General features: G+C 40.6%; 1 protein-coding gene across 9 annotated transcripts in view; it reads left to right on the top strand.

Moving 5' to 3' along the window:
• The window catches only part of Dgki (diacylglycerol kinase iota), a 453496-nt gene that overhangs the window by 428385 nt on the left and 12020 nt on the right, over positions 1 to 13091 (top strand). For all 9 annotated transcript variants that reach the window (XM_021638217.2, XM_021638216.2, XM_060380194.1 and 6 more), the window contains 2 exons: positions 2595 to 2632; positions 5987 to 6107. In XM_021638217.2, coding sequence (XP_021493892.2) covers positions 2595 to 2632; positions 5987 to 6107 — 159 coding nt within the window. The remainder of the gene's footprint in view (positions 1 to 2594; positions 2633 to 5986; positions 6108 to 13091) is intronic.

Genomic DNA, 13091 nt, shown 5'->3' with positions numbered 1-13091 from the left:
AGCGTTCTGTAGTATGAAAATCCAAACTTATTTGTTCCTCCAAGCAGAAATTGCTAATAGGTTTCCTCAACTTCTTCCTCCTTGTGATCTGTTATAGGGTTTCTGTCCTGAGGGAAAATACCACTCCATGGCTCCGTGATCAGTCCTTCCCATCAGAGAAATGTTTTAGCAGAGCTTCTTGTGTCCAGCTTCACAAACCAAGTTATCTTTGACAGAAATTTCCTTCTGAATGACGTGTGTGTGTGTTTATGTGCAGTCTCAGCAGTGCTAAAACATATGCCTGCTATCTGTTTATAAAGCCTTTTAAAACTGTAGTCTCACTGCTGAGGTGAGCGTTACAACTGTTAACCTTTGCTAGAGGAGAAAAAGAAAAGGTTTAAGATGTCCACGTCCAGCAAATCACACAGAATTAGCCCCTAATCCATCACTCTGTCCACAGCACTACAAACTTAGCAGCAGTGTTTTCTGCCACCTTCTGTGGGTGTCATGGTGCCTAGTAGAGCCCACACAGTGTGTCAGTGCAGCAGTGAACAGAGGCCCAGACTTAGGAGCCTGCACTGTGATGCAGACAGACCATGAGAGCCTCTATGCCCCAAGAGACACTGCACTCCAAGGGTCAGGGTCCTTACTTATGAAACGTAAGAGGAAGGCCTAGTATTTTCATAGGTTCTTGGGACATGCTAATTCCTTTTCTGTACTTTCCATGTTTCTCTACTTCTTGCATATATACGTATATATATTTATAAAACAGACTGGGTTTTTTTATAATTTTATTCATGTTATAATGCATCTTGATTCTGTTTACCTCCACTTCTCTGATCTTCCTCCCATCCCTGCAGGTACTCCCCGCGCCCCCCCCACCCCCCGCACACACTCCCTACTAATCTTTTTCCACAGTCATGTCCTTTTGTTTTGCTTTGTGGCCCACTGAGTTTCCCCATTTCTTTCTTTTCATTTGGCCTCTGTGGTTTGAGAAGGGAGATTGGGTTCACAGAATGGTTCAAAGCCAAGTGTGCATTACTTATAGTTTCCTACAGAAGGGAGCTTTACCCTTTCCCTTTTCTGAAGAATATATTTTCCCCTCCTTCTTCTTGACTCTGTCGTCCTCCCATGTTCAAGCAGCTGTCCTCTTCTCCATAGGTGTCCAAGACTTCTGGATAAGAGATGGTGCTCAGCCCTGTAACACTGAATACCTTTCTTCACTCAGGACTCTTAAATGTGCAATAAAGCCTTGAGAGCTTTTCCAAGAGGCAGCCTGCATTCATACTCTCTCTCCTCTCCTATGTCCCTCCTTTTGTCCCTCCCTCTCCTCCCTCTCCTGTGTGTGTGTGTGTGTGTACATTAGCCAAGAAGCCAAACTTTTGTTCTTCAGGAACTATCCCATCCATCTAGTTTTTGAGACAAGATATTTCACTGGGACCTGGGTTTTCAGGGTAGGCTAAGCTTGCAGAACAATGAGATCCAGGAATTTGTTTGTCTTTTTTTTTTTTTTTGGACTAGAATCACATGCTCATGCCTCCATGTTCAGCGTTTTTAATGTGGCAATCAAATTCAGGTCCTTATGCTTCTACAGAAAGTACTTTAATGAGTAAGCTACAGCCCCAGCTCTGTATTCCTTGCTTCTTGATATGTGCTTTTAGACGTTACTTTAATTAAATTGAAACATCACTCAAATAAGAGCAAAATGGTGCTTTTCAAAATAATTTAAATTATTTTTTCTCTAAATCTTTGTAACTTGAAAAGCTGAGTCCACTATTTGAATAGTTTCCAAACTGACTCATCTTCTTTTCTAATGGCATCACTTATACAATGATACAGGTAACTCCCATTAGGAACCATGATTGTCTTTAGATGTGAATATGTTGTTTCCCTCATTTAACATGATTTTTTAATTTATTTTCTATATCCTACATACATAAACCATTAGAAACTTTAATTCCCCGCCCCCAAGGCTACAAGTGTCTTATAAGTAACTTAAGTTATCCAAGACTCTTGGGCTTGTTTCCACCATGGCCATCTGTTAATTTAAGGCAGACATGTGATTATTCTCCCCAGACCACCACTGAAACACTGGCTTCCTCTTCTGTTTCTAACCATCTTGATGTCTGTGGCACTGAGTACCCACCACTCCAGCATACATACTCGAAATGTTTGGAGACATACCAAGTCTCTAGAGAACAAAGTATAAGGAAAGAAAGGAGGAACCACAATGACTAACCCTTTCAGCTAGCCCAGAAGGTCTAGACTTTCTCTTTTGCAGTTGTGGAAACTGAGGCTCAAGGCATTAAATGGTTTGTCCAGTGCTCCACACCTATTAGGGTCAGAGCTAAGATTTTAATCTAATGTAACTTCAAATTTCACATTATCTTCATAGTACCAGGGTGAGAATGGGGGTTCAAGAAAGTTCTAGAATTATGTATATGATTGATCCTTGGGTAGGAAAGGGCTTGAAGATGGGTATTTCACCTGTTTGACAAAGACTCCCTGTTCCTACCCCCAATACAGATTACTTCTAAATATGGAACCATTCATTTGGTAACTTCTCAGTGAGAGAGTCTTTTACTAATTTGACATCTCTCTTTTATCTTTCACAGCAATTTTGCAGGCAGTAATAACTGGTGACCTTATGAAGGTAAGCTATTCTCCTTCTTTAAGAAACTTAATTCAACATCATGTCTCACCAAGCTCTCATGATCCAGTCCATAATTTACTTAAGAGGAAGAAAGATGCTCTTTTGAGACGTGAGAAGAGAGGATGAGGACAGTGATCACCACACTCCGCATTCTAACAGTAAAAAGTATGGTAGATTCCCTGGACTTGCCTTGGTTAGTTTATAAAAGAAAAGACTGTATTTCTAAGGTGTCATTCTCATAGTGCTTAGAATCTCTGCTTTCTAAGACTAACATTTGAGAAACTTGAAGGTTTCTTTTTGAGATGTGTATGGGAATGAATACATATATGATAATGACCTGGGTAGTACCCAGAAATGCATATACCAGCTGCAAGCTTACAACTGCTGAAATAGGTGTCTACTTTAGAAGTCACAGCCAACTGAGAAAAGGCTATCTAGTCCATTTTGGGTATTTCAACTTGTGTCTGCATTTTCTAGTGAATTTGGTTCACAAGGAGGGAAATGGTCACCACTTGAAAGCGAATGTCAATTCTGAAGCTAAATTGCCTAATTTCAGATCTTGCTCTGTCATTCACACTATGTACAGTTTTATACCATTACTATATTATCTCAGTGCCTTAATTTTTTATGTGTGAATTGGAATTAAAATATTATTTTTTTGTTGGTTTGTCTTAGAACTGGTTGTAATTCCATGATAAGACTGCCAGTACTGTTCATGTTACATACAAAGGTGCCTAAAAGGTTAGCTGGCTAATGTTTTATATAGTATTAACTTGTTTTCTTTTTCTAACAACATACTTAGTAAAATATTTGTCATAATGTAGTCATGAGTATTATATAAGAGCTAGCTGTTCTTGTGTTATTTACACTAGGGGTCATGACTGTCTATAAGTCCCTGTCTGACTAACTTCAGCAGTGCTGGCTGACTCCCAGTGAGAGATAAAACTTTCCCATCAACCCTTGTACAGTGTGGGCTGCAAAAGCAAAGGCCATAAAAGGAAGCTGAGAATTACTTTTTCTTTTCTCTGTCCTCTATCTTGTACTTTTCCCTTCCTTCCTTTCCCTTCTTCCTTTCCCTTCCCCTTTTCCAATTTTGTTTGTTTTTTTGTTTGAGGTTTTTGTTTGTTTTGCTTGGTTTTGGTTTTGGTTTTTCAAGACAGTGTTGCTCTGTGTATCCTTGGCTGTCCTGGACTTGCTTTATAGACCAGGCATATCTCAAACTCACAGAGATCTGCCTGCCTCTGCCTCCCAGAGTGCTGGGATTACAGGCATGTACCACCTTACCCAGCTCCCTTTCCATTTTTAAGCACACCTGTTGAATAAACCAAAGCATACATTTTCTACATTTTCAGTACATCTCTAGCAGAAAGCAAGGGCTGGGGTTGCCCACATATTGTTTAATTCTGACCATACTGCTTGTACAGTTTTCCACTGTAGTGTTTCACGGCACTGTTACCCAGGAGGGTAGCCTCTTTCCTAGCCAGAATTCCTGTAGTTTCATGGTCATTTCCCTTCAGTGGGCTAGTCAACAGCAGTATACAACTCAAAAAGGATTTGACTTAGATCCTGTGGAAATCAAGAACAACCCCTTCTCTTGAACACTTCTAATCCAGTTTGTAATCTGAAGCTATTTCCATGTACTTTTACTGTAATCAAAAATTCCCTAGTCCCTGGAGTGTATTGTTATACATCTAAAATATTTTACAGGGAATTGCTTAAAATAGAAAAAGTACTATATCTAGCTGGTTATCCTGGCACAAGATACTTTATATTTAATCTCCAAATGTCTGAGGAGTGACTCAATAATGATTTATTGATTATAAGATGAGATACAGAGAAAGGACTTTCTTTTTCAGTCCTATCTATCTGTCTGTCTGTCTATTTGTCTATCTATCTATATCTTTCTTCTCAATTTTCATTTACTTTACTTTTGTGTGTAGAATGCACAATACATATTAAATATTAAACAGGCTGTGCTTGAGAGACAGAGATAGACAGAGAGAGAGAGAGAGAGAGAGAGAGAGAGAGAGAGAGAGAGAGAGAGAGAGAGAGAGAGAATGAGACCAGATGGTAGAGCACACTCCAGGCACTCCCATGCAGTGGGGATACATAATACATAAACCACTGCTGGGCTGATTTTCAGTCATAGTGTGCAACCTTCCTGAAAGGCACATCTAGGACATCTGCTCTCTACTTGGTCTGGGTACATCTCCATTTCTATCCTCATTGGATCTACCCACAAAGATCCCGCCCACAGTATCATTGCAAGATTCTTCTTTGTATCTCTATGCTACTTCCTCCTGTTCCCTTGCTCTAACGTTTGCAGATATAGATTTCCTTAGCTCCTGCATTTCCAGTATCTCTGACCAGACATTCTTAGTGGCCAATTCTTGATGACTCCTTTCCAAAACTGTGCTTTGTTCCCTGTTACCCCTCTTTGGCCTCAAACTGTCTCTGTTGGCAATCAACACTTTGGTCTTCCTATGGAATTTGGAGTCCACTGAGGCTAGTGACTGAGTCATATTGTATTGTTGCTTATGTGATAGTTTCTCTTGATACATGCTCTGTTAGTTGAATTTTGTCTTCCAAAATCTATGGGAAGCTTTGCCAAGGCTCTTCTTTCCCTGATATTTCAGTTTGGAGGGTGGTGACACATTTGCATTTTACAATATTTGGTACTTCATGAACTTGGTCTATATCTTTATTTGCCCACCTTACTCTCTGGTGGCTAAATTCTTGGCTTTCCCCACTGGCTGTTCTTGTACAGAAACAATGACATTTACATGCTCATTTTGGTTCTCATTAGTCCTTGATCATCCTCAGCCCTGTTGTATATCCACTGCCTGATTCACAGAAGGTGTCAGGATGGAAAGGAACCCTCCCTCTGAGTGCCCATGCATGACATGTATGTGCATGTATATTTGGATGAATGTTATGCGCAGCAAAATGAAGCATTTCTTTTCATGTCATGTCAAGGAACAACAAAAGACACAGGAAAGGAACCTAGAGGGTCAGAGCCAAGTTCTTTCTACTGTAACAAATGCTGGATGAACCTCAGGAAATTTTAGTTTTCTTCTCAGTGTCTGGGGCTCAGAAAAGGGGGAAGAAAGCCAACTCAACACATTTCTGTTTCCTTGAGCTCTTTGATACCCACAGACGCTTTCTGGAGCTGCATGAGAAGAACCATCCATATGAGTGATGAAGGGACAGTACTTCATCACTTTGGCTTTTCCGTGTGTCCTCTTAGGCTAAAAACATTTGTGGTTTACTAAATGACTTTTCTGTGTGACCTTGGAGCTTTTCTCTCTGTTCTGTGTGCTGCTAATACTCTTTCCCTATGTCTCTCTCTTTCAGCTCATAGAAAGCTATAAGAATGGAGGCAGCTTGCTAATTCAGGGGCCAGACCACTGTTCACTCCTTCACTATGCAGCTAAAACTGGCAATGGGGAGATTGTGAAGTACATCCTCGACCATGGTGAGTAGGCAACTTACCAGGGATCACTTATCCATGAAATTCTAGATAGTGCTGTCTATATTGACGCTCAACCAATAGATCTTCGCAATGGAATATTCATCAACTGTTTCTCTAACACTCACTGATGCATGTGGGCCATCTTAACCAAGAAATTCAAATAAACAATTTTTATAACCAAATTTAAAAGGGAAAAGCTTTGGGAAAGAAATTAATTTAAAAATTAAAAACTTTCTTAAAAGTAGTTAATTGCTGGGTTCTGTGGTGAACACCTTCAATCTCAACCCTCAAGAGGCAGAGGCAGTTGGATTACTACAAGTTTGAGGACAACCTGGCCTACATAGTGAGTTCTAGGAGAGCCAAGCTTACATAGTAAGACCCTATCTCAAACAATAATTAAAATAAAATTAATTAATTTTATTTTTTAAAATTTGTGTATGTATTTATTATTACTGTTTAAATGTTTTGCCTGCATGTATGTCTGTTTGCCACATGTGTGCCTGGTCCCTGTGGATGTCAGAAGAGGAAATCAGATCTCCTGGAACAGGAATTACAGGCATCTGTGAGCCACTGTGTGGGTGTTGGGATTCAAATCCGGGTCTTCTGCAAGAGCAGTCAGTGCTCTTAACCACTGAGCTATTTCTCCAGCCCCTATTTTTAATTAGTTTAATTCAACTTAATTTAATTTTTAATTAACAGAATACATCCTGGCATAGTTGTCTTTAGTTTGTAGAGCTTTTTAGGAATTACCTGTTTGGGCTCATTTAACAAATCTATGTTTAAGGTTGATTCTTCTGCAGGTTCCTATGTTCTTAGAAATTAACTGTTTGGGCTCATCTAAGAAATCTATATTTAAGGTTGATTCTTTTGCAGGTTCCTGTGTTTGTCCTACCCTATTTTTCTAGTTTCTTAGTTTTTGTTGTTTGATTCTCATTTGTTTGTTTTTCTCCTACTCACACTTCATTCTCCTAAAAAATGCCTGGTGTTGTCATGTCACATATGGCTGCCCAATCTTGCCGACCAGAATGTAGACTGACTGGGTTTCCAGTTTGGACTTAGACCATTCCCAAGATGAAGCTATTGGTTTAGCACCTTCCTCCAGAAGCCCCATTGGACATATAATTACACACGAAGAACACTGCTCAGCTTCCCATGCCTATAATATGACTAGAAATAGAGAACACCTGGGTGTGGGATGGGAGAGGATAAAAAGCTTCACTTGGGGGTTTTTAAGGGTGAATAAGTGAGAGACTGTGAGACCCAGGTCCACAGAAAGTCTAGGCAGCCATCTTGGAGCACTGGGGTTGAGCCTGTTTACTTTGCACAGCCAGTGTTCTTACCCAACAGGCCATCTCTCCAGCCCTTCAAGCTGACTTCTGCACAGACATGCTGCAGACCTTGAGTGTATTATTGAGTATTTACATCCATTTGCTTCTTCTTTTATGCAACTGGGGGAACTTAGATTGTTCCACTCATTTCTTCCTTCATTTATTCATTCTTTCATGAATCCATGTGGAATGCCTGATTGGAACTGCTTACTGTAGGCTGTCACACTCAACTATGCACGCAAAAGAAAATGCATTTAATATTTTCAAGCAATAGCAGGCCAAAAAAAATCATAATTAGGTATTCAAATAAATCTAACAAAGTTGAATGTAGATGTTTTAGGTCCTACCATAAAGCCACATAAAGATAACATAGATACCATCTATCAAGCACATGAAATATGTCAGATGCCTGTACAGGACACAGCACATAATTTAATCTTTGCAAGGACCTTGTATGGTAGATATTAGACTATCAACCATTTGAGATTCTCCTCTTTTGTCATTCTCACTAGCTGGACCTGTGGTTAAAAGAATAGAAGGAAGCGCTGTGGGGTGGAACAGTGGGTGCAGGAGAATGGCTTTCCCCACTAGACTGGGTAGTTGTACTTCTGCCTGTCTTAGAAAGATGAACTGTGGTGCTGAGTCTGTCAAAGGCATCATTCTTCTTCTGCTTCCCTGATCACCTACCTGCCAGACTTCAGGGCAAGACTTGTAAATAAAATAGTGGCATGATTTCTGCTGCAAATATACACCACAAGTTTATTCTGTTTTCTGTAATGGTTTATCTAAAAGGCTGATGAGGAGCAGAAACAAATTTTGGAATATTGCACATGGACACTAATAAAGGTACACTTGTGAACGGGACTTTTATTTTAAAAGAAAAGTCCTCAGGATTTGCACAAAGCTTAGAAGGTGGCCATTTGACTTGAGACAGAATCTTCCTACATAATCCTGGCTAGCCTGGAATTCCCTGGACAGGCTTGCCTCAGGCTTGTCTTTCAAGTGCTGGGACTAGTGTCTTCTGCCAGTCTCAACTAACCTGTGCATTTTGAAACTATAAACTATCTTTGCAGAACCATTCACCTCTCTGAAATGCACAATGTTCTTCAAGTCAAAGAGAGATAAATGGAAAGCATTACCGTGGGCATATTTAGTCCTTGGTTCTTAACAAGCTCTCTGCATCCTGATAAATCTCTTAGTTGATGCTGATGATAGTGCTGGAAAGTAACAGAAATGTTTGCATGCTGAAAATCTCTTGACTTGCAGGTGTAAGTATGTATATCAAGCATGTATCAGCTTGGCTCAAGTCTCCCAATGGCTTCAGATAATAAAAATCTCACAAGTTTTTCATAGACCTTGTTATGGGAGCCCACCAGAGATGACTACTCAGACATAGTTTAGAGCCAATTGAAAGCATGTATTCTAACCAAGGCTACACTCAGGTATTTAGGACATAAGTATAGCACCAAGCATTTAGACCAAGCAGCTTTTAAAGACAAGAAAACACATCTTAGGCTCTAGCTCAGCAGCTCAGCAACTCAGCAGCTCAGCAGGAGGTTTGCATAAGCAAACAGTTTAACAGAAGCTAAGTTAGGGGTATCATGGCCTGAAGTACTAGAATACAGTTGGTTGGGTAATTCTCCATGAAGGAGATCAAATTCTAGCTAAATCTGAAATAGTCTCAGCAAGATTACAAGATGGGGGAACCTCTGTACCACCTTGCCTTGTCACATTCTGATTGTGCCCAGCCTTTACTGACCATGACTCTGAGGAACTGCTGGGTTCTTTTTTTTTTTTTAATGTACCCAAGCCATGTTCTGCATGGTCCCTTGAGTTGGCACTCAGCTCACAGCATCCTTCCTGCTGGAACTCCGCTTTGCTTTGTATCTTCATTGGATGCTCAGGGAGAGGAGTGTGAGCTGCAATCAGGAGGACACCTTCTGATCCAGATTCCTTAGAGATGAGTTTTCTCAAGCCCCAGCAATCCCTTTTTCTTCAGAGGGCTCTTTTAAGATGGTTGTAGACTGTGGGCTGTGAGTGGGATGTACAGTGTTCCGAGAAAGCCATAGGAGGCATCTTCTTTTGGACTTCTCTCAGACATGCAAAACACTGCTTTCTTTTATTTAAAAAGAAAAGCTGGAATCTGGGCACTTCAAGGCCTGAAAGCAAATAGGAGGAGGAAGAGGGAATAATTCCCAAGACAGAGCAGAGGCTGTGGACACGGATTCCAGCAGAGAGTCTCTCCGTGGTTCCTGCCTTTCAGCTCCTTTCAACCATCATTTTCACTGGCTGCCTCCCCCTAGCTCACCCCTCCAAGACTTTTGTGTGCTTTTCTTCCTTTACTACCCAGAGCATTTTGCTCTTTTGTTTTTATTCTCCCTATGCCCACCCAACTGCCCCCCACTGTTTCCCCAGATAGAAACCCCACTCATGCATTTCCTTTTTATTTCAATGCGGTATTTTGTCTTCTCTCTTTTTCTGACCTCAATCTTTCTTTTCTGTTTTTTTTAACCCTCTTTTTTTTCTGCCTCTGGTCCCAGAGAGAAAGGACTACCATCCCGCTGAGACAGGATGACAGTGCTCTTCGCATTCCCAGTGCCAGCTCTGTCCACATCTGTGCAGCCTTTGTCCTGTGGCAGGGAGGATTTGGAATGGTCTGCTGGCAGCGTCAGGGAGACTAATGGGAAATGAGGTCCTGGGAGGGAGTATGGGGGGCAGTGGAAGGAATCACAGAGGGGATTTGGATGCACTGGCAAATTTCGAAAATGCATGTACTAAAAGGTCCATCATTTATAATGCATATGCAATGTAGATGCTGAAGTCATGTGAGCAGGAACTGGCGTGTCTAATGTAAGAGTATAAGAGCGTCAGGGTAGTGCTGGGCAGCAGGACTTCAGAAATCTCCAGTACTTACTACAACATTTACTTTCTTGCAATGAAAGATTTGTGTCATTTGCTGCATTCTACATTCCTTAGACTCTATCTGAAGTGTGTGTGTGTGTGTGTGTGTTTCTGTACCTTTTATGGCTTGAATATACAGTGTACTTCACAGGCTCATGCATTTTTCACATATATGAACATGTGGTCCCCAGCTGGTGGTAGTGTTTTGAGCAGCTGTGTACCTTAGGAGGAATAAAGGGTGGGACTTAATGGTAAAAAGGCAGCCACCTATCAGTGGACTCGGGGAGGAGCATGGGAGGAGAAGAGGGAGGAAGGGCAGGATTGGGAGGGAATGAGGAAGGACCTATAGCTGGGATACAAAGTGAATAAATTGTAATAAATAAAAAAAATTAAAAAATATTAAAAATAAAGTCAGCCAGTGCTTTCCGCTTTCTGGCTGGTCTGTGGAATAAGCACCTGCCACAGGCCTGCATTACGATGGTTCACGCCACACTCTGCACTATATACAGCCCTCCTCCCCTACTTTACTTCTGCTGTGTACTTTGTCACAGAGAAATGAAATGAAACTGACACATTTACTCGATTTTCAGATCTTTCCCTATATGCGACAGGGTTTTGTTTGTTTGTTTGTTTGTTTGTTTAAATCTATATTTCAGCTATGGGTCTGTTTTGAAAGAAAAAAGGAAACACCTAATATTGACTGGGATCTAAAATTATAGCATCACTCACCATTTGATTTTTTAAAAAAATTGGTATTTCTGTCTTAAATACTTTTGAAAATTAAATAAATGTATAGTAACCCATTGTTTGCTAAAATTTATTGTTCTAGATATTAAATTGAAATTCTTACAACTCTATGCAGTAAATTCTTTTATTTTTACTGGTCAGGGAGTAAAACTAGAGCCACTGTGAAGCTCAGTAATTTGCCCAAATTCATGCATGTGTATGATACAGTTTCTGCCTTCTGTATTCAAGGGGACATGAACAGGGGGCGTAGGTAAGGAGCCAAAGACATGGCAGGTGCATTCCAGTGTCATCAGTTGGGTTCCAATGACAGCATGCATAGGATTCTGGAGGAAAGGTGCGGATTCCATAGAGGAATTTTCACCGTAGTCCTTCAATAGAGAGTTCACACTTACCTTCGGGTGAAGAATAGCTGTGAGAAAGAGAGAACCCTAGGAGAGACAGAGATGCAAGGATTCTGTATTTGCGACTTTTCTGTTGCTGTGCTGAAAACCGTGACCAGGCAAATAATAGAAGAGTTACTGAGCTCACAGTTCTAGGTTAGAGTCCATCATAAAAGCGAAGTGCAGAGACATGTGGCAGGCAACTCGAGCAAGCAGCTTGGAGCTCATATCCTCAACTGCAAGCACAAAGCAGAGAGAACGAACTGGGAATGGCGGAAGCCCCTTAAACTCCCAAGTCTGCCCTCAGGGATGCACTTTCTTCAGCAAAATTGTACCACGTAAGCCTCTCCACAACATCAGCAAATGGAGACCAAGTATTAAATTGCCTGAGACTATGAGGGACATTATCATTCCTACCCCCACAGATTCCGTTTGTATAGGGGAAGAATTGTGAATTGTCTGCTCACAGTTCAATGTTCTTATTTCAAATTCCATGGGGGAAAGGCCATAGCATCCATAGTGAGGATCTTTGTATATATAAAATAAACCACAATCCAACTTTCGACCATTGATACACAGTAGAAAAATACAGTTCTATTTGCTTTTTAAAATCATTTTTCTTTTTTATTAATGAGACTCAGATTAGAAAATAATTAAGAGCTATACTTCAAATGCATTTTATCTTTCAAGAGAAATTGGTTTGAGTTTTGTTGATTATTTTTATCTTTTTGGCCACTCATTCTCCAAGTTACACACCAATGTATTAAGTAGGTCATCACACTGTTAAGGCATAGCTCCCCACAGGTCAGCCCGATACAAACCTGGAGGGAATGACAGCCTGTGTTCAGATCTATTTGGCTTCGATTCTTCTGATGTTGTAGCCATGCAAACACAATCGTTTCAGCTGACAGAGGTTCTCAACCTTCCCAATGCTGCAACCCTTTAGTACACTTCCTCATGTTGTGGTAACTCCCAACCATAAAATTATTTTGTTGCTACTTCATAACGGTAATTATGCTACTGTTATGAATATCTGATATGCAAGATACCTGATATGTTACCCACAGGTTGAGAACCACTGCTTTAAAAACTAGCCCTAAAAATGACAAGTAAATATGCTAAAACTCTTAAACACAGCTCCCTGTTCCCACCTGAGTAATCTGACTTTTTGCCCTTCCCTCTTTTTCATTAGCTATTTGCTTGCTAGTGTTAGTAATATTCTTTAATCATCCAATTGTCTGTTTGATGGAGGATCAGGGACATTAGGTTAATTGTATCGATCATTTTAGAGTCATTCCTTAAACACTGAAGTGCAGTCCCTTTAGATATGATTTAAGAGCACAAGTGTCAGCTTCCAGCATTGGTAGCTTTTCATCTTATCTCTGCCAGAGGATTAAAGAAACAGCCAAGAAACCATAGCTAGCCACAAACATGCCCAATCAAACCAGGCTGGATAATCACTGTGGGATAACTCATAGCTATAGTTGTGGGGATTCTGGTCGGGTACTGTGAGATACAAAGTCCTTTTTCTTATCTTCATCTTTAGATTGTCAAACTATTGCTTTATTAGCCCAGTTAAAATGCCTCTGGGTTTCTTACCAGTACAGAAGCACAGACTTAACAAGTCTTGG

This window comes from Meriones unguiculatus, chromosome 3 (genome assembly GCF_030254825.1).
Source record: "Meriones unguiculatus strain TT.TT164.6M chromosome 3, Bangor_MerUng_6.1, whole genome shotgun sequence".
In the NCBI taxonomy this organism is placed as follows: domain Eukaryota; kingdom Metazoa; phylum Chordata; class Mammalia; order Rodentia; family Muridae; genus Meriones; species Meriones unguiculatus.
Note: the sequence above shows the minus strand (reverse complement) of the source record. Positions and strands in the feature narration are given on the sequence as shown.